General features: G+C 39.5%; 1 protein-coding gene across 1 annotated transcript in view; it reads right to left on the bottom strand.

The window, feature by feature from the left end:
• The window catches only part of SCAI (suppressor of cancer cell invasion), a 151,341-nt gene that overhangs the window by 60,839 nt on the left and 69,112 nt on the right, over nt 1–21,390 (bottom strand). Inside the window, exon 3 of the mRNA XM_047069410.1 lies at nt 14,865–14,996. Coding sequence (XP_046925366.1) covers nt 14,865–14,996 — 132 coding nt within the window. The remainder of the gene's footprint in view (nt 1–14,864; nt 14,997–21,390) is intronic.

Genomic DNA, 21,390 nt, shown 5'->3' on the forward strand with positions numbered 1-21,390 from the left:
TTTGGTTGTTAGGGGGTGGAGGGAGAAATCCTTCCAGATTTCATACATACACAGTATTTGTGTATACAGGCACAGTATTTATCTTGTTTTGTAATGTCAACTTTTTCACTTAATATACAATTAACACTTTTTCATGTTTAATATAAACATATGTAGCACGGTGTATAATACACATACATATTTGAGATTAGAAGAAAGAGACCCCCCCACACACACACTCACACACAAAGCTGCTATATATTTTTTAATTTACTTAACAAAGGATACATAATTTCATGGAAATAAGACAGCTACAGAGCAGAAACAGATATAGCTTATGTTTGTAAAGCATTTCTCTTTTTTTAAATTTTTTAAAATTTATTTCTTTTGGGAGAGAGAGTGAGAGCACAGGGAAGGAAGAGAAAGAGAGGGGAGAGAGAATCGCAAGCAAGCTCTGTGCTGTCAGCACAGAGCCTGACGTGGGGCTCAAATCCACAAACTGTGAGATCATGACCTGAGCCGAAACCAAGAGTCGGGGGCTTAACCAGCTGAGCCACCCAGGTGCCCCTGTATAGCATTTCTCCTGCCCCAGTCAGGTATCTTGCTATTGGTGACACTTGCCCTGCAATTAGACAAGGTATAGTTACTACATATAATTCTACCAAGTGCTAAGAACTACAAAGGCCAGAGAATGTGATGTGAAATATGATTTCTACAATCAAAGAGCTTATTATTTAGTTAAATGGAAAAGACTAACACATGTACAGAAAAAGAAAAAATAGCACATAAGTATTAACTTATATGGTACTGAATAAAAATAACAGAAGACTGTAGAAAAGAGATATATTGGAGGGCTTGAGGAGTCAGGGAAAGCTGCTTAAAGAGAGAGATATGGATACGCAAAAGAGAAAGAAGAGATAATCAAAGAGAGAGAGAGAGAGAGAGAGAGAGAGAACTAAGATAATATGTAAGAGGAACAAAGGCAATTATCAGCTACTAAAACCGTAGCCAGACCTCATTCATGCAACTGTGGACAGCTAGTGGTGGATGGCCTCCCTCAGACATCTCACCGTTGCCTGGCTGGCAGCAAGGGTGCTGGGTCATGTGTTTCTCATCCAATAGGCTAGCTCAGTTTCCATGAGGTTGGTTGCAAGGATCCCAAAAGCAGCAAAAGAGAGGGCGGCTCTAATGTGCATCGTTCTTTTTTGATTCTTTGCATCATGTTTGCACCACCTCATTGGCTAAAGGAATCGTCATGGCCAAGCCCAGAGTCAGTGTGGGAGGGGATGACTCAGGGGCATGGATACGAGGAAGGGAATGATTTTTATAGGCAATCTACCACAGAGATCTTATATTTTTTTCTTTCTTTTTCAATTTTGAAAATAATAGAAGTCTCTTTTAAAACAAAAATGCTAGACAGTATATAGAGTAAGAAGTAAAAAATACCCTATTGTTTTCCCCCTCAATTCTAGCCCCCAGAAATAACCACCATTAAGGATGCATTTTCTATGTACATTTAAGTAAATATGTGAGTTTTTCTATTATTTTACATAAATGGGATCAAACTACATATAATGTTCTATAACACGCCTTTTCACATGTCTTTTAAATTTAATAATGTCAGGGTTTTTAAATACACACATAATTATATCAACATTTACTGTATACAATAAACAAACTATTTAACCAATCCCTTCTTAACATTTATATTGCCTCTAGTTTTTCCCTGTTATAAAAATGCTGCAGGGGCGCCTGGGTGGCTCAGTCGGTTGAGCATCCGACTTCGGATCAGGTCATGATCTCACAGTCTATGAGTTCGAGCCCCGTGTCGGGCTCTGTGCTGACAGCTCAGAGCCTGGAGCCTGCTTCAGATTCTGTGTCTCCCTCTCTCTCTCTCTCTCTGCCCCTCCTCCACTTGTGCTCTGTCTCTCTCTCTCTCTCTCTCAAAAATAAATAAACATTAAAAAAAGAAACGATAGCCAAGTTACGGAAGCAGCCCAAGTGTCCACGACTGATGAATGGATAAAAAACATACACTATGGAGGGGCGGCTGGGTGGTTCAGTCGGTTGGGCGGCCGACTTCGGCTCAGGTCATGATCTCACGGTCCGTGAGTTCGAGCCCCGCGTCGGGCTCTGTGCTGACAGCTCGACAGGCTTGGAGCCTGCTTCAGATTCTGTGTCTCCCTCTCTCTGACCCTCCCCCGTTCACGCTCTGTCTCTCTCTGTCTCAAAAATAAATAAACATTAAAAACAAATTTTTTTAAATGCTGCAATGAACACCTTCATACTAATAATTTTGAATAGTTATGTGATAACGAGTAAAAGGTAAATTCTGTAAGTAGAGTTAATAAGTGAAAGAAAATATGCATTTCTCTACCAGATGTTAAGACAACAAATAAAAAAGCAAAAGGTTTCCCTACATGAAATTTTCAGGTATACGTAACACGAATGAGCTCCTGACTGCATTTTAAAATCCATTTCCATTATCCTTATGATAAGGAGAAAGTCATTTCAGATTATAGAAATAGGTTAACTACAGACACCAGTTTCCACATTTATTGCAAGTTTTCCTCTTTTTTAACGTCTCCATGTACCTCCAGCGAGAAAGAGCTAATCAGATATTTTAAAATTGAAGTTGCCGCCAGAATCTTTAAGACTCTTATCACGTAGCTGCTGCTAGGAAGACTGTGTTATTACATAACAGCATTAAGTTGCAACATCACCATCACCTGCACGGGAACTGACAACTCTTGGGTGCTTCTTTACCGATACTGTGTGAAGTCTTTAGGCAAATTTTCAAGGAAGCATGTGCTTCCAAGTTCTTCCGAGTTTCCCAACCGACAGATTTAATAAACCTCAGTAATACATTCTGTTACGAGAGAAAACAGAACTAGATACAACTCAGTGCTTTGTGTCATGACTATGTATATAATTTCAAGTGTTCAGCGTAAAGGGCTTTAAGGAAGGGAATTTTGTATGAGGGCTGAAAGCACATAATTGGTGATCCAAAAGGCCAAAACAAGTAAGTTGTAGTATACAAATATTTCCTGATATAGCTATGAACAATGCTGGCCAAATTCTACAGTATTTTCCTCAAAATAATTTAGAACATCTGCCACCCCAGCCATAGGGGCACCTGGGGTGGCTCAGTCAGCTGAGTGCCAGACTCTGGATTTCGGCTCAGGTCATGATTCCAGGGTCGTGGGATTGGGCCCCACGTTGGGCTTTGCAGTGGGCATGAACTCTACTTAAGATTCTCTCTCTCTCTGCCACTCACCCCACTTGCATGCTCTCTCTCTAAAAATAAACAAACAAATAAATACATACATAAAAATAAAAACAAAAACTCAGGGGCACCTGGTTGGCTCAGTCGGTTAAGAGTCCAACTCTTGATTTCAGCTCATCCCATGATCTCGCTGTTACTGAGTTTGAGCACCTGCACTGTAAGTGCAGAGCCTGCTTGGGATTCTCTCTCTTTCTCTCTTTCTCTCTCTCTCTCTCTCTCTCTCTCTCTCCCTCTCCCTCTCCCTCTCCCTCTCTCCCTCTCTCCCTAACCCTACGCTCGCTCAAGCATGCACATCCTCTCTCTCTCTAAATAAACTTTAAAAAAAGTAATAATTAGAGGCACCTGAGTGGCTCAGTTGGTTAAGCATCCAACTTTGGCTCAGGTCATGATCTCCTGGTTTGTGAGTTCAAGTCGTACATCAGGCTCTCTGCTGTCAGTGCAGAGCCTGCTTAAATCCTGTCTCCCTCTCTCTCTCTCTGCCCCTCCCCTGCACATTCTCTCTCTCTCAAAATTAAGTAAACAAATATAAAAAAATAAAAAGTAAAAAAATAGTAATAAAAAAATTAAAACGCAGCTATACAGACAGGAATTTCTTTTTCAACACAGAGTTAAATTTTTGTTTAACTTCCTAAAGGCTAAGTCCTGTGACCACCCCTTCTCTAATAAGACCTATCACAGAAGCTAATATACATACCACTATAATTTGATTAGAGTCTAAAACTAACTAAGGTATTTTATAAAGAGGTTTAGACAAATTCCTCTGCTATTCAGAGCTTGACTATGGTTTTAAACTCTGAATACATCATTTGGTTATTAATACTGATGTCAGAGATGGGAAATTAATGGTCCATAGAATTAAATTAAATGGGGCTCTGTGAATTATCCTGTAAGCTAAATGACCTGATATTTCACTTTTTGCAAAGGCACCTATGTTATAAATTGACTGTTCATATTCTTCTTCCAAAGCGTTAGTAGAAATTGAAAGTATGACACTTATCTTGCTCCTTTTTTTTAAATCCTCAACTCTACCAACGAAAGTTCAGAGACTACAGTAGCAAAAAGTGTCGTGCAAATGATTAAACCTGGTTCTTATCTCAGAGATGTTTCCAATGTAACGCTGAGATGTCAAAACTTAGGAAACTTCTTCTGGGTTTCTATAAATCAACCATCCTAACTAAGCGAAATTAGCTAAGATGGCTGACACCCACCCACACCTGACATCCCAGCCCGATAGCCACCCTTCCATCCTCACGTCCGTCCTCCCTGTGGCGTGCTGCTGTGCACCATGTCCACCATCTTGTAATTCTCTCCTTTCTGTCCTTCCTGTTCTCTTCTACTGGCTTCTCTTTCCTTAGTCCCATAGTTAAATGCTTGGCTTCTCTAGGGCATATATGTGTGTATGTAAACACATTTACACACACATACACACACACACACACACACACACAATAAGGATCAAGGACCTTAAGCGAGTTGTCTGGGAACTCATGACCAGTAAATTGTTGAACTACAATTCAAATTCAAACCTTCTAACCCCTAAACTAATGTTCTCTTCTTTGCACCATAAGGGAAAACAATTTAGATTTTGATTCTACATTAGTAATTTCTTCTCTGTGAGCTCATTCTGCTCCCCAGGTCATGGGATGCAATTGACCTCCAACAAAGCTATGACCAAAGCTCTAGTCAAAGGCATAACTCAACTCCTCTGAACAAGGTTTTCAGTCAAGGAGCACAGTGTCCCATCACACATTCTTGTTTACACAGAGAAGACTGTATTACATACAGTGACATCTTTGTTCTAATCCATGCCTCTGTGTTCATTTATACGCCAGACAAAATTGTGTTCAGGACTTGCAAGGCCAATCAGCAATTCCTTGTTTTAACACCGGTATGTTTGTTTTTTTTTAACCAACTGGCATACCTGGTTTCCAAATTTAGGTTTAAGAATCGATCTGTGAGTTGGAAGGTGTTGGGGGTATCCACAGGTCTAGACTGTTAAGGCTGAGTGTTTCCTTTGGGGAGGATATCTTAATGATACCACTATATCAACTTTTTAAAATTTTATTTATTTTTGAGAGTGAGAAAGAGTGCACACACATGAGCACATGTGGGAGAGGGGCAGAGAGAGAGAGAGACAGAGAGAGAGACAGAGAATCCAAGCAGGCTCTGCACTGTCAGCACAGAACTCGACGTGGGGCTCAGTCTCACTAACCGAGAGCTTAATTGACTGAACCACCCAGGCATCCCAACTCTTTTGTTTACTGAAGAGGGAGAAAAGCTTTTTTTGAATGAGAGATTGAGAAAAAATGCACAAGAGTGCTTGATTAGGTAGAAGGTGGACATTCCCTTTATCTCTGCATCCCGCTCCCATCGCTAGCCCTGTACCTAGAATGGTGTGGGCACACAGAAAGCACTTAGTACATTGTTCCATTCCTAAGGATGGTTTATGAATTTGAATAACTTTGAATAATCACCCTTAGTTTGAATTTAGAAATGCCAAGCCAAATAAAGCTACGGAATGCTGTCTTCTCCTCCTGTGAACCAGCTCCAGGGGAAGTATACAAAATCTTACACTTAGAAATACATTTATTTTCCACTGGTCCCTTGCGCATAGAAAAAAAAGGTTGTCAAGTTTTGAAGTCCTCTAAGGTGTTGCTGCCTTGTCCCTCCAAAGGTCTGTGACTATTTTGTAGGTATGATGTTACCCAAAGGAGTTCTACAGATGTGGATTTCTCAGAGAACCAAGAAGATGAGTGCAAGAAGCCAGGAACTGCGTCATTCCTACATCATTAGAGTATTCTCCTGTGTCACCTCCAGAGAAGAGGCTATCAGAGCTTCCCTGTAAGTTTTGGGATCCTTACTCCTACACTAAGGAAAAACTTCTCTGAGGTAGCACTTCCCAAATTAAAACCCATTGTGTTAACATAAGCTATTGCTTATCTGCCAAAGTTTTGTTTTTCTCATTTATGAGCCAAGAAAATAGGTGCTAATGAGGTTGTTTTGAGGATTTAGTGAAATCTATTATTCTTAAAATCTTTCCTTTTTCTCTTTACACTACTCCTGGAAGATCTTAGAAGATCACACACAAAAAGACAAAAACAAAACAAAACAAAAAAAGTAAACACAAATACCTTCCCCCTTACCAATCCCTGGTCTAACCCACTAGCAATTATAAAGGTGAAGATGTGTCGGGGCACCTGGGTGGCTCAGCCGGTTAAGCTGAGACTTCGGCTCAGGTCACGATCTCACGGTTCATGAGCTCAAGCCCTGAGTCAGACTCTGTGCTGACAGCTTGGAGCCTGGAGCCTGCTTCGGATTATCTGTCTTCCTCTCTCTCCGCCCCTCTCCTGCTCATGATCTGTCTCTCCAAAATAAATAAAAACTAAAAAAAAAAAAAAAGGTGAAGATGTGTATTTTTGTTCCTAGCCAGGCCTGACAATTAAGATCTTAGAAAACGGTAACTTTTTAGGTCAGGTTATACTGAACTTTGATAGTCAAAAAGAACTCATTAGAAATATAGTCATCTATTTTAGTGTTTAAAATTTTGGTATATCATTTAAATAGCTGATTTTCTGGATTCTGGGGAAAGGACAGCAGCATAGTTTCAGCTACTCAGGTACATTCCAAAAACAGACAGAAACATTAGATAACAAAACCAAAACCCCAAACAACATCTTCAGCAAAAGTAAGTGTTATGTCACTTCAAAATTCATATGTTGAAGTCCTAACCCCCAGTACCTCGGAATGTGCATTTGGACATGGGACCTTTAAACAAATATAGTAATTAAATTGAAACAAGGCCTTTTGGGTGGGCACTAATATAATCTGACTTGTGTCCTATAAGGAGGAGATAAGGACACACACAGAGACACCAGGGATGCGCACGTATGGAGGGATGACTAGATTTAAGTACACAGTGAGAAAACAGCCATCTCCAAGCCAAGGAGTGAGGCCTCAGAAAGAGCCAACCTTGCTAGTACCTTCATCTGGGACTTTTAGCCTCCAGAACGGTGAGATAATAAATTTCTGTTGTTTAAGCAACCCAATCTGTGATATGTTGTTATGATAGTCCTAGCAAACTAACAGAGTAAGTAATACAGTATCCTTCAAATCCCCAAATACAGGTGGGTAGGGACAAATCACCAACAGCCAAAAGACCTGCAGGCTATTGGCATCTGTACAGGAAGAGACAGAAGAAACAAACAGGGACATCTGATGGACCTGTGAAGAAGAGAACCCCAAAACAGCCAGTATATATTCTCCAGAAAGCACAGTGGATCATTTTGTGAACAGAAGCTAAAAGTGGGAGGAATTGTGCCTGAGTCAATAGCCATACATGGGAACTGAGTACCTGAAAAGTGGCTCATCTGAACTCAAATGTATGTTAAGTTTATATAAAATATTCAGGGGGCACCTTAGTGGCTCAGTTGGTTGAGCATCTGCCTTCAGCTCAGATCATGATCTTGTGATTCATGAGTTTAGGCCCCTCATGAGGCTGTCTGCTGTCAGCATGGAGCCTGCTTCGGGTCCTCTGTTCTCTCCTCCCTTCTCTCTGCTCCTTCCCCACTCATGTTTTTTCTCTCTCTCTCTCTCAAAAATAAAAAAAATAAGCATTAAAAAAGTTAATAAAATATTCAGTGTACTTCAAGGACTAAGTATGAAAAAAAAGAATGCAAAAGATCTCAATAATTTTTCTATATTGATGACATGTTGAAATAAAGTATTTTAGATATATTAGATCAAACAAATTATTAACATTAATTTCATTTTTGCCTTTTTACATTTTTTAAGATCTGGCTACTAGACAATTAAAATCACATTTGTGGTTCGTATTAAATTTTTATTAGTCCACACTTCTCTACATCATGTGACCAAGATATCCACTGCACTCTGGTGGCAGTCTACCTCAAATGCATGTGCAATTCTTTTGAGCAATAAGCCACAGAAAACCAAAATATTTATTACAAGCTTGTACAGCTACTTTAAGCATCATCTTTGAAATAACATATACTCTACTATGTTTTTAAACTTTTTAAAAATGTTTTTATTTATTTTTGAAAGACAGAGAGAGACAGAGGATGGGTGGGGGAGGGGCAGAGAGAGAGGGAGACACAGAATCTGAAGCAGGCTCCAGGGTCCGAGCTGTCAGCACAGAGCCCAAAGTGGGGCTCGAACTCACGAACCGTGAGATCATGACCTGAGCCAAAGTTGGATGCTCAACTGACTGAGCCACCCAGGTGCCCCACAGATACCCTACTATTACCGGTGTGCAGAGCTTGCCTCAAGGAAGGTAAGAATTTTTTGAGGAAAGAAGAGAAGGAAGAGGGAGGGGCAGAAAAAGAAGGAAGAAAGAGGAAGGAAGGGTTGCAGGAGGGGAGGAAAGGGACAAGGGAACAGACCGTTCATCTCCCAGTTACCCTTTCCTACTTAGGAACCGGGGCATCCTAAAAATAGGCTCTTCAAGGAAGTATTGTGGGGGATTTCTTCTTTAATTTGAAATATTAGAAGCCTATTTAATCAAAACAATTTCTGCAGTTATTTTTATTTAAGACCATTATACTTCACTTTGGCACACTTCTCTGTCAATGTATATTTGTGGCCTCCAGTGCTTATTTTGGCTATGTGTATTTGCTCTTCCAGAGTCAAATAATCAGTGATTTGGAGGCCTCTGCTGTCTCAAAGCACCAACAGTCATGGATATCACTGGCAGGGACAGCTGTGTATCTCAAATACATGTCTCAAGATGCTGTCTTATATAATCCCAGCAAGTATTCCATTCTGCTCCGGCAGTCTTAGTCACCATGGTAACTGGAACCCTGCAAGCACTGGGACTTTTGATCATTTTCTGACAGTATTCAAAGATATTTCTAACATTATTCTCACTTCATTACTACTGTAACTACATGCAAGAGCTATTAAAGGAAAAACACCATTCATTTTATCTATTTCTCACTCTCTTGGTCTATGTTTTCTTACACAGTGAGTGGAAACAGCTTATTTATTATGCACATAATATAAGGAGATATTTTCAGGCAAGAAAAACACTTCGTTAAGATATTCACATCTAGGGGCACCTGGGTGGCTCAGTCAGCTAAGCATCTGACTTCGGCTCAGGTCATGATCTCGTGGGTCGTGAGTTCGAGCCTCCCACAGGGCTTGCTGCTGTCAAAGCAGAGCCCGCTTCGGATCATCTGTCCTCCTCTCTCTCTCTCTCTCTCTCTCTGCCCCTCCCCCACTCACGCTTTCTCTCAAAAATAAAATAAACGTTATAAAAAATATTCATGCCTAGGAAAATTAAAAGGTTCTGAGAACTTAGATGAACAACATAATATAAGGTGGAAAGACACACCTTCAAGGGCAAAAAGGGAATTTATTACATCTAAGTAAGACATTATATAGAAACTCTGAAGCCTTTCATGAACTGAAATGCACTTTTTTGCTCATAAGGAGTTTAAAAGTCCAAGTGAGAGGGAACACAGGGGGTTGCTGAGGTGCTAAATGTTCTGTTGGTTTTTTTTTTTTCTTATGTTTACTTATCTATTTTGAGAGAAAAAGAGAGGGCGAGCAAGTAGGGGAGGGGCAGAGAGAGGGAGAGAGAGAATCTCAAGCAGGCTTTGCACTGTCAGCACAGAGCCCCGTGCAGGACTTGATCCCATGACCTTGAGATCATGACCTGAGCCAAAATCAAGAGTCAGACACTCAACCATCTGAGCCACCCAGGCACCCCATATGTTCTATTTCTTTATCCAAGTACAAGCCACATGGATATGCTCCATTTGTAAAAAATACATTCATAATCTTTGTACTTTTCTGCAAGTCTATTACACTGCATTGTAAGTTTAATAATTAGTTTGTGAACTCAAGAAAAATAGAGAAAGCATGAAGGAAAGCTAGTCAAAATTGATAAACACTAACAGTGAGAGGAATGTCGGGAAGGAAGGGCCCCATGTTTAAGGCTATGCTCCTCTAGCTGGGTCCCCACTTTCCCATTTCCCCAAGTCCCAAAACTGGTCCAGACCACCATCAATGTATTTCTTCTTCTCTATAAGCACTATGATCCTGTTTTCTATTCAGACCAACATAGATATAAAGAGGGAAAACAACCAAAAAAATTTTCTTTTCATTTTTCCCAAAGAAATCCTCTCTATTTCAAAAGAAATGCACTAAAACTGTATCACCCCTTGAAAAGCAGAGAAGTTTTTAATTCGCATAACTCAAAGAGCTACTTTGGAGAGGGAATGGGAGAGCAGGGTGGAGAAGAATGGCACACACCCCACAACCACCACCATGGGGAACTCAAACACAACCTACAGAACTGATAAATAGAGGCCTTTCCAACCAAGGCCTAATACTGAACAAAGCATTTTCATTTAGATAAACAAGCAGAGAAAATACACACCCCCATATGTACCAGACATTTTGAGAAAATCAACCCCCAAATATATTTGGTCTTTGGTTAGGGACCAAACTGGGCGGTAAAAGCAAACAGTCCCCGCTAAGAGCTACTAGGGTATACAGAACATCAATTTAATATAGAATTTTTGATAAATCAAGATCATGAAGAACATACTGTTTTTGTAATTCACTCTTTTTCATTTATTTATCCACCAAATCTTTTTAATAATTCTATATCATTCTGTTTGTGTGTGTGTATGTGTGTAAAACAGATGTGCTTAAAAAGTGAAAAAAAGGAAGAGAATCAAAGTACTAATCTCTCAGGAAACTTCACACTTGCACTGCCATTAGCTACATCTCTCTCAAACAGCAACCCAAAAGCATTCAGAGAATATATATATTCACCATATTCATTAGAGAAATAATTAAGGCTGTTTAAAATAAAGAGGGCCCTGGGCGCACCTGGGTAGCTCAGTCGGTTAAGTGTTCAACTCTTGATTTTGGCTCAGGTCATGATCTCACAGTTCATGGGATTGAGCCCTGCATCAGGCTCTGTGCTGACACTGTAGAGCCTGCTTATGATTCATTCTCTCTCTCTCTCCCTCTCTCTCTGTCTCTATCCCTCCCCTGATTCTGTGTTCTCTCTCTCTCTCAAAATAAATAAATATTTAAAAAAAAATTAAAAAAAAATTTTTTAAAGAGGGCCCTGTACACAAAACACTGAAAATAAATCCCTGATGAATTTGCTTATCCATTCCTCTAGGCCAAAATTTATTATTATTATTTTCAAATTTTATTTTATTTTATTTTTTAAATATTAATTTAAATGACTTATTTGATTTCTTTTTGGGAGAGTGCAAGCAGGGGAGGTGCAGAGAGAGGGGGGCAGAGGATCAGAAGCAGGCTCTACACTGACAGGCTGACAGCAGGGAGCCTGATGTGGGGCTTTAACCCATGAACTGCAAGATCATGACCTGAGCTGATGTTGGACGCTCAACCGACTGAGCCACCCAGGCACCCCACGATTCTCAAATTTTAAAAATAGCACTTTGGGGAAGTACTACTCCACATCTGGGAGGCAATCAATATATTAATATAGAAAATACTGCTTTCAGGGATGTTTGGGCAGCTCAGTAGGTTGTGTCCAACTCTTGATTTCGGCTCAGGTCATTATCTTGCAGTTCATGGGATCAAGCTCTGCACTGGGCTCTGCTTGAGATTCTCTCTCTCCCTCTCTGCCCTTTCCCCGCTTGCACGTGTGTGGGCGTTCTCTCTCTAAATAAATAAATAAACATAAAAGAAAGAAAGAAAGAAAAAAAGAAAGAAAGAAAGCAAGCAAGCAAGCAAGCAAGCTGTGGCCACAGTGCCAGAGTGATATAATGTAAGTTAAGAAAAAAAAAATAGTGCTTTCTGGGTAGCAATTTATGGTATCTGCAAGTTACACATGTATACTGACAAAATTATTGACTTAACAAATGAAGAAGGGAAATTTCAAACTGGTGAAATTATGTACTGAATATTTCAGAAAACAAAGTCAAAAGGATTAATTCTTTATTTCTTTTTAAATGTTTATTTTTGAGAGAGAGAGACAGAGCACAAGCAGGGGAGGGGCAGAGAGAGAGCGAGACACAGAATCTGAAGCAGGATCCAGGCTCTGAGCTGTCAGCACAGAGCCCAAAGTGGGGCTCGAACTCCTGAACCATGAGATCATGACCTGAGCTGAAGTTGGAGCCACCCAGGTGCCCAGAAGGATTAATTCTTGGACCCGATACAGTTTCAAGAGCTCAAGAACTAAACTGAAATAGGTATCACAAGCATATTATAATAAATTTCTGTAACAATAAACAGTCCTAAAGATTAGATCTCGTGTAACCTCTCCATGTATTAGGTTTTCCTACCATCCCCACAGACACAATTTTACTCTGCAATTACTTTAAAACTAAATAAAATCAAAAATTCAAAAATAAAAACAAAATCAGTGTGATCATTAAAATGGCACTTTAAAAAAAGATCAAAATGAGACACATTTGAGCTGTTAAATTGATCTGCACAACAAATTTAAATTTAAAATTTGCACATTTAAAAAGAGGGTAAGATAAAACAATCAACTCTAGTTACATGTTTTGTACTATATACTGTCATCGTGTGGCTTAAAGATGAAGACGTACTTTAAAGCGATTTACAAACTGTAGAATGCTGTGTGGAAATGTGTTACTGTTACTCTTGTTGTAGTTACAGAGTGATTTTAGCCAGATGGAGAGTCTCTAGCAAGAGATTACTTGAGCTTTAAGGATTCATTTATGATCCAGAATCAGATTAGGAAAATAATTCCTTTTTAAGAAGGGAGATGCCACTAAATTCAATATGCTTCTCAAACATACTCAGTGAAAGACATACTCATACTATACTCATTCTTATATTCAAATACGAATATATAGAGAAGCTAGTAAACTTTGGGTCAAAACGTAGTATCTAGGGCTTTTTATTAAGCAGTATAGCAAAAAATGCTGATATGAAATGACAAGATGACATACATCCCATAAAGAGTAAATGAATACAAAAAAAGAGTATGTCTGGCATATGGTGGACAAATTTCAGAGACATTTTCTGAAAACGAAATGATGTAAAAGAGAAGAGAGATGAAAATCAAGAGTAGGTCATTACAGAGGACCTGAGTTGGATGTTCACTCTAGGCATTACAAGTATAAAAAGGAGGGAGGACAAGGGACAAGAAAAAATATGCAAGAAATGCAATAATCAGTTGAAAAAATGTTTTCTTTTTAAAATTTTATTTATTTATTTTGAGGGATAGAGAGAGAGATCAGAGGGAGGGGCAGAGAGAGGGGGGGAGAGAGAGAGAATCTCAAGCAGCCTCCATGCTTATCAGCGCAGAGCCGAACATAGAAACTGATCTCACAAACCATGAGATCATGACCTGAGCAGAAACCAAGAGTCAGATGGTCAATAAACTGAGCCACCCAGGTGCCTCAGAAAATAATTCTTTTTTATTTATTTATTTATTTATTTATTTATTTATTTATTAACGTTTATTTATTATTGAGAGACAGAGAGAGACAGCATGAGCATGGGAGGGGCAGAGAGAGAGGGAGACACAGAATCCGAAGCAGGTTCCAGGATCTGAGTTGTCAGCACAGAGCCTAAGGCAGGGCTTGAACTCACGAACCGCAAGATCATGACCTGAGCCAAAGTCGGACACTTAACCAACTGAGCCACCCAGACCCCAGAAAATAATTCTTTAAAAAGTTGCAATTAATCTGATTATTACCAGAAGCTGATCTCAAAGATTCTTCTCTGGCACAAAATAGAAAGCAGCAGAGTACAGAAGTTAAGAAACCTGCCTTTGGAATCCTTCATTTAATAAATGTTTATGAAGCATCTGCAATGGGCCAGACCCTGGCCATTATGTACAGAGAAACCGTGACAAACAGGGTCCTATTCTTGGGAATACTAGTTTTATGTAGGAAGACATTATAGGAAAATTAATAAGATTGCTCAAGACAGTCATCAGTTTTATTAAAAAATTAAATGAATATAGGGATAAAGTGACTGAAAGTATAACTTTAGATACAGTGGTCATGGAATATTATCAAATGAATATTTGATAATCTTATAATTATCTTTATAATTGTAAATGTTTTCTTAAAAGATACATTAACTTCAATACTCCAATGTGTAAAATCAGATGTAAATAGGGTATGATGTGGGGGCACCTGGGTGGCTCAGTCGGTTGGGCGCTGACTTCGGCTCAGGTCATGATCTCACAGTTCGTGAGTTCTAGCCCCGCGTCGGGCTCTGTGCTGACAGCTCAGAGCCTGGAGCCCGCTTCAGGTTCTGGGTCTCCCTCTCTCTCTGCTCCTTCCCCACTAGTGCTCTGTCTCTCTCTGTCTCTCAAAAATAAAAACAAACATTAAAAATAAATAAATAAATAGGGTATGATGTGGAATACTGTATACAAAACCATCTAACAAAACTGCTCGCCTCGACTTGGAGGAAACAGTATTCCTCTTTCCTATTGTCTTCTCATCTGAAAATGAAGAGGGTCAAAACAGCATGATCACCTGACCTCTAATACAGGTATTTATAAAACATTCTATCCATAACTTTCAGAAACTTACCACACACCAGCCATAGGGAAAAAAACACAGAACTAGAGAAAAGTTTAAGGCATCATGAGTCCACTAACCTTAGTCCGTTGAACAGTTGCTTAGATTTATCCAGAAGGTAACAAAAATCTGTAACTGTTTTCCTCTCTCCCTGTGGGATATCATCTTCAGCACCTCCAGAGGACATGATTTCTTTAAGAGCAAATTCAGTCCTGTAAGAAAACATATGTCCATTTATCCGGTAGATAAGAATAAAATGAGGAACATACCTTAATTATATTATTTGATAGCATTTTTTTCAAGATACAGAATTCTTCTGATCACAGTCAAATCATCAAAATAACCTAAGTGCACGATGGTGTGGGAAAACACTCTCATATTGTCAGTAGGAATGCAAGTTGGTACATCATATTGGAAATACTATTTGAATGCCTTTTGACCTACTCCTCTATTTGTTCCATTCTGTAAATCCATCCTTGAAAATGATCTGTAAATGTAAAACACTTTATCCATAAAGATATTTATTTCAGTATCATCATACAGTATTTAAAAACTGGTAACAACCTAAAGAATCAAAGAGGACAATTATCAAGTGCTTCACAGAACACTGACAACTACACTCTACCCTATCACTAACTTACATTTAAGATAAGGTAATTATATGAAGACACCTCAGTGTAAAAGGGATATAAAAACTATACATACACATATATTAAAGCTATCTTTGATTGAAACCAAACTACCTTCATATGTAATCAATCATGTTAATCAGCCATTTTAATTTTTTTATTTTTTATTTTGAGATAGAGAGCACGGAAGTGGGGGAGAGGGGCAGAGAGAGAAAGAAAGAATCTGAAGCAGGCTCTGTAATCCCACAACCCTGAGATCATGACCTGAGACAAAATCAAGAAAGAGGACGCTCAACTGACTGAGCCACCCAGGGGCCCCTAATCAGCCATTTTAAAAACAGCAAGTTGCTGGGCACCTGGGTGGCTCAGTTGGTTAAGCATCTGACTTTGGCCCAGGTCATGATCTCCTGGTTTGTGAGCTCAAGCCCTACATCGGGCTCTCTGCTGTCAGCACAGAGCCTGCTTCAGATACTCTGTCCCTCTCTCTCTCTGCCCCTCCCCTGCACCATCTTGCTCTGTCTCAAAAGTAAATAAACATTTAAAAAAAAAAAACTCTTTTAAAAAATAAAATGTAAAAACAGCAAGCTGCTGGACAGCATGTGAAGTATGAACCTATACTCAACAAAAAAATTAATTTGTGTTTACATACAGACAGAAATCCCTGGAACAACATAGGGAAATCTGGTCCTAATGTAGGGTGAAAATGCAAGCAGAGCAGACCAGAGCCAGACACCAGAGATGAGAGTTAGGGTGTGGTGCAGTTATTTCGGTAAATATTTTTCTCTCCAACATTTTACTGAATAGGCAGTTGCAGTTACAGGGCAGAAAGACTGTCGGCAAGCCTGAAACCATCAAGGGGCTGCAGAGTAACAATTGGGTGCCATGGGGCCAGCTGGTGGGGATATGCACGGACGGCAGTGGGTGGTCCCTGTATGTGCATGGCTCCCTTTTCCCACCACTGCTTTCTGTACTTTGTGGGCTAGAAGTTTCTAACAGATGGAAACAGACCTTAAAAAGTGCTGAGCCTTAGAAGGGGTTTCACACTGTATGATGACGGTGGGTAAGTCCTCTCCCTGGACCCCTACCACCTCCATTCTCTAAACCCAGGAGAGGCACAAACTAGGCATCAAAGCTGACTGTAGCTTTCTTCACCACACCTCAGATACATCGTGAACCAAGGTGACTAATACCCCCAGGACACAGGAGAAAAGACAGAAAATAAATGTTTAAAAATAAACAAACTGGGGCACCTGGCTAGCTCAGTCGGTAAAGCACGCGACTCTTGATCTTGGGGTTGCAAGTTCGAGCCCCTGCTGGGTGTAGAGATTACTTAAAATCAGGGCACCCGGGTGGCTCATGTGCTTAAGCATCTGATTTCAGCTCAGGTCACAATCTCACAGTTTGTGGGATCGAACCCCGTGTCAAGCTCTGCACTGACAGTGTGGAGCCTGCTTCGGATTCTGTGTCTCCCTCTCTCTCTCCCCCTCCCCTGCTCACTCGCATGTGCACCCTCTTTCTCTCAAAAATAAACATTAAAAAATATATATATATATATATATATAATCTTAAAAATAAATAAACTTTCAAACTTAATAAGGAAGGATATTAGAAATAAAGCAGGAAGGGGGTGCCTGGGTTGCCCAGCTGATTAAGTGTCAGACTCCTGATCTCTTGGCTCAGGTCATGACCTCACAGTTCATGAGATCAAGCGCCAGCCATGTAGGGCCCTGCACTGACAGTGCGGAACCTGCTTGGGATTCTCTCTGCCCCTTCCTTGCCCACATGCACATGTGGGCGTGCTCTTTTTCTCTCTCTCAAGATAAATAAATAAACATTAAAAAACAAATGTCATAATGAAGCAAATAAGAATACTGGGCATGAAAAATATAATCACTGAAATAAACTGAATGGATAAATGTATTAAAGAGCAGAAAGGAGAGCATTGAACAAATTAATAAGCTAAAATATCAGGCTTTGCCTGACATTAGGAAAAGGTAAAATACATAAAAGAAAAATCAAGAGATATAGAATAGAGAAATGAAGGAAATCAACATCCACATGACAGTATATATAGAAGAGAAAAAATATGCAGAGATGATGACAAATATTTTCAGGAAGAAACTTCCATTAACCTTCTCAGACTCAGGGAAAGTACGAGGCCTCAAACCAAAAGGGCTCAAAAAAAAAAAAAAAAAAAAGATAAAGATAAAGAAATAACCCCACAGCTAGAAACATTCAGGTGAAACAAGAATTCCCAGGAAGCCCTCGCCCCTTCCTGAGCAATCCAGTCTGACAGCCATTAGGTGGGGCAGAGCATAGTAGGTGTCCATGCACAGGGCACAAACTGTGAAGAGACTATCCACATGCACACAAAGGGCCGGTCTGCACGGGAGGTTGAACCCTGAGTGAGGTGACCCTGAGTATTTCCACATGGAACGGTTCAGAGGCCACAAGAAGAGATTTTTCATATATGGGAGGATTCATCAAATAAGAAAATCAACTGGGGTGCCTGGGTGGCTCAGTCAGTTAAGCATCCGACTTCAGCTCAGGTCATGATCTTACGGTTTGTGGGTTCAAGCCCCATGTCGGGCTCTGTGCTGACAGCTCAGAGCCTGGAGCCTGCTTCCAATTCTGCATCTCCCTCTCTCTCTGTCCCTCCCCTGCTCATGCTCTGTCTCTCTCTCTGTCTCTCATTAATAATAAATAAACATTAAAAAAAATTAAAAGGGGGCACCTGGATGGCTCAGTCGGTTGAGCGTCTGACTTCGGCTCAGGTCACGATCTCATGGTTCGTGGGTTTGAGCCCCGCGTCGGGCTCTGCTGACAGCTCAGGGCCTGGAGTCTGCTTCTGATTCTGTGTCTCCCTCCCCTCACTCCTCCCCTGCTCACACTCTGTCTCTCTCTCAAAATAAAGATTAAAAAAAAAATTTTTTTTTTAATTTTTTTTTTATTAAAAACAATTTTTTTTTTAAATAAGAAAATCAACCAAGGACAATGGGACCCAGAATTCTCTTTATAAGAGAAGAGAGATACAAATATGAAAAGAGAAAGGTTAGAATAAACCCTGTGGAAGGTCTGGGTGAACTAATGGATCTTTTAGAATATAGACATAGGAGCATCTGGGTGGCTCAGTCATTTGAGAGTCCAGCTTCAGCTCAGGTCATGATCTCACAGTTCATGGGTTCAAACTCCATGTCAGGCTCGCTGCTGTTGGCACAAAGCCAGCTTCAGATCCTCCCTCCTCTCTCTCTCCGCCCCTCCCCTGCTCACACTCTCTCAAAAATAAATAAACATTAAAAAAAAGAATATAGACATAAATGTGTATAGGGTATGTATGTCTCTGTGTGTATACATAAGCATATACACATACATACTCCCTAGCTCTGTAAATCTATGTACTGAGAGGGCCTTGGAGCAGTGACCACCTCCACTTGGTATGAACATACCTAGTCTCTACATCTCGGCTTGTAATACCATTCTCCGATAAAGGGAACCAGGTACATATATACATGTATCTCCAAGGGAACCTATATATAACATACATATAAAACAACATGGATGGGCCTTGAGTGCATTATGGTAAGTGAGATAAGTCAGATAGAGAAAGACAAATACTGTATAATCTCACTTATATGTAGAATCTAAAAAAAAAAAAAAAAAAAACCAAACTCATAGAAAGAGAATAGATTGGTGGTTGCTGGAGGTGTGGGTAGGGTAGAGGAAATGAGTGAAGGTGGTCAAAGGGTACAAACTTTCAGTTCTGGAGATACATATACAGCATGGTGACTATAGTTAACAAGAATGAACTGTGTATCTGAAAGATGCTAAGAGTAAATCTTAAAAGTTCTTATAATAAGAAAAAAATACGTGAGGTGATAGATGTTAACTAAACTTAACTGTGGTAATCATGTCACAATATATACATACACCTTAAACTAGTACAATGTTATATATCAATGCTCCTCAATAAAACTGGAAAAATAAATTAATAAAATAAAAAAATAAGGGGCACCTGGCTGGCTCAGTCAGTACAGAATTCTACTTTTGATCTTGGGGTCTTGAGTTCAAGCCCCATGGTGAGGGTAGAGTTTACTTAAAAAATAAAAATAAAAAATAAAAATAAAAATAAATAAAATAAAGCATTTAAGAAAAGAAGGAGGAGGATCCAGCTTGAAAAACCTCCTACTGGCCAAACCGGGGATAATTTCAGCATCAAAACAAATAATGACAATAATGGATTATAACCTATTGAATAAAGTAAGAAACCATGAAGCAATGCTGATATAAATAAATGACTGAATAAATGGAAAGTGTGGGAGAGTTTCAGAGTACTTCTCCATAAAACACACATAAATTCCAAAATACAGAAGTGATACCTGACAGACTCTACCTTGATCAAATGATCAAAGTGAATATTAATAATTGGACTAATCAAAGTCCTATACCACTTGGTAAGATACAATGAGAAGTAATGTTCCTGCCAATTCAATTAGATGCTGGATCTTGAATCTAGTCATGAGGAAACAAACAAAACCAAATTGGGAGGCTTTCTACAACATAATCTACCTGTAATCTTCAAAAATGCCAAGGTAAAATATGTCAAGAAAATGCCTTTTCCTCCAAAGAAAAGGAAGACTGAGGTGCAAAGCCTGATCCTGAACTGGATCTTTCTGCTGCAAAGGATATAATTGGGACAACTAGAAAACCCTGAATGGAATCTGAGAACTAGAAGGTAGTAATGTATCACTGTTAATAAGAAAAAATGTTAAACTTTACCAGTAATCAACAAAATATAAACCCGTAGAGCCACTCCGGAGAACAGTATGGAGGTTCCTCAGAAAGTTAAAAATAGAACTATCCTACAATCCAGCAATTGCATTATTAGATATTTACCCAAAGGATACAGAAATACAGATTCAAAGGGGTACATGCACCCCAATGTTTATAGCAACCTTATCAATAGTTAAACTATGGATAGGACCTAACTGTCCACTGACGGATGAATGGATAAAGAAGATGTGATGTGTGTGTGTGTGTGTGTGTACATACATAATAATGGAATATTACTCAGCCATCAAAAAGAATGAAATCTTGCCATTTGCAACAACACGGATGGAGCTAGAGTGTATTATGCTAAGCAAAATATGTCAGTCAGAGAAAGACAAATACCATGTGATTTCATTCATATGTGGAATTTAAGAAACAAAACAGATGAACATAGGGGAAGGAGGGAAAAAAAGAGGGAAAGAAACCAGAAGAGGCTCTTAATGATAGAGAACAAAATGAGGGTTGATGGAGGGAGGGAGGTGGGGGGTGGCCTAGATGGGTGATGGGCATTAAGGAGGGCACTTGTTATGATGAGCACTGGGTGTTGTACGTAAGTGATGATTCACGGAATTCTACTCCTGAAACCGATATTGAACTGTATCTTAACTAACTAGAATTTAAATAAAAACAAAACCAAAAAACCCAAAATACAAACTTAATACAACAGTTAACCCATTACAGATACAGTACACTAATTATTGCAGTTGACTATGCACTGAAACCAGCATATTTTCTAGGGGCAGAAAAATTCGTTCAGACCCCGAGATTCACCGTATGTGCTGGGGTATATACGTATTTTATTAGGCCCAGCAATTACACTTTTGAAAATTTATCTTACTTTATCTATTTGGAACATGTGAACTACCATTACTAATAAATTACTCATAACACAGGGAACTGGGGAAGAACTGCTAGCCAGTCAGCCACCACTCTCGCAGTGTGACCTCTTCTCCGCCCACAGCAAAGTATGTGCAAGGCTCTGAACGAATTCTACTCTAATATAACATCACAATTTTATGTTATTCTCTTTGCCCATTTTGTTCACCTGGCAAATTTATATTCATAGTTCAAGACATTCAAATGACACCTTTTCAGTATAACCTTCCTTGAAAATTCAATCTCTCCTTGGCACTTATATATAATCAAGACA

This window comes from Lynx rufus, unplaced genomic scaffold (assembly GCF_022079265.1).
Source record: "Lynx rufus isolate CCGP_SWC_20201006 ecotype Redwood Valley unplaced genomic scaffold, mLynRuf1.p SCAF_10, whole genome shotgun sequence".
In the NCBI taxonomy this organism is placed as follows: domain Eukaryota; kingdom Metazoa; phylum Chordata; class Mammalia; order Carnivora; family Felidae; genus Lynx; species Lynx rufus.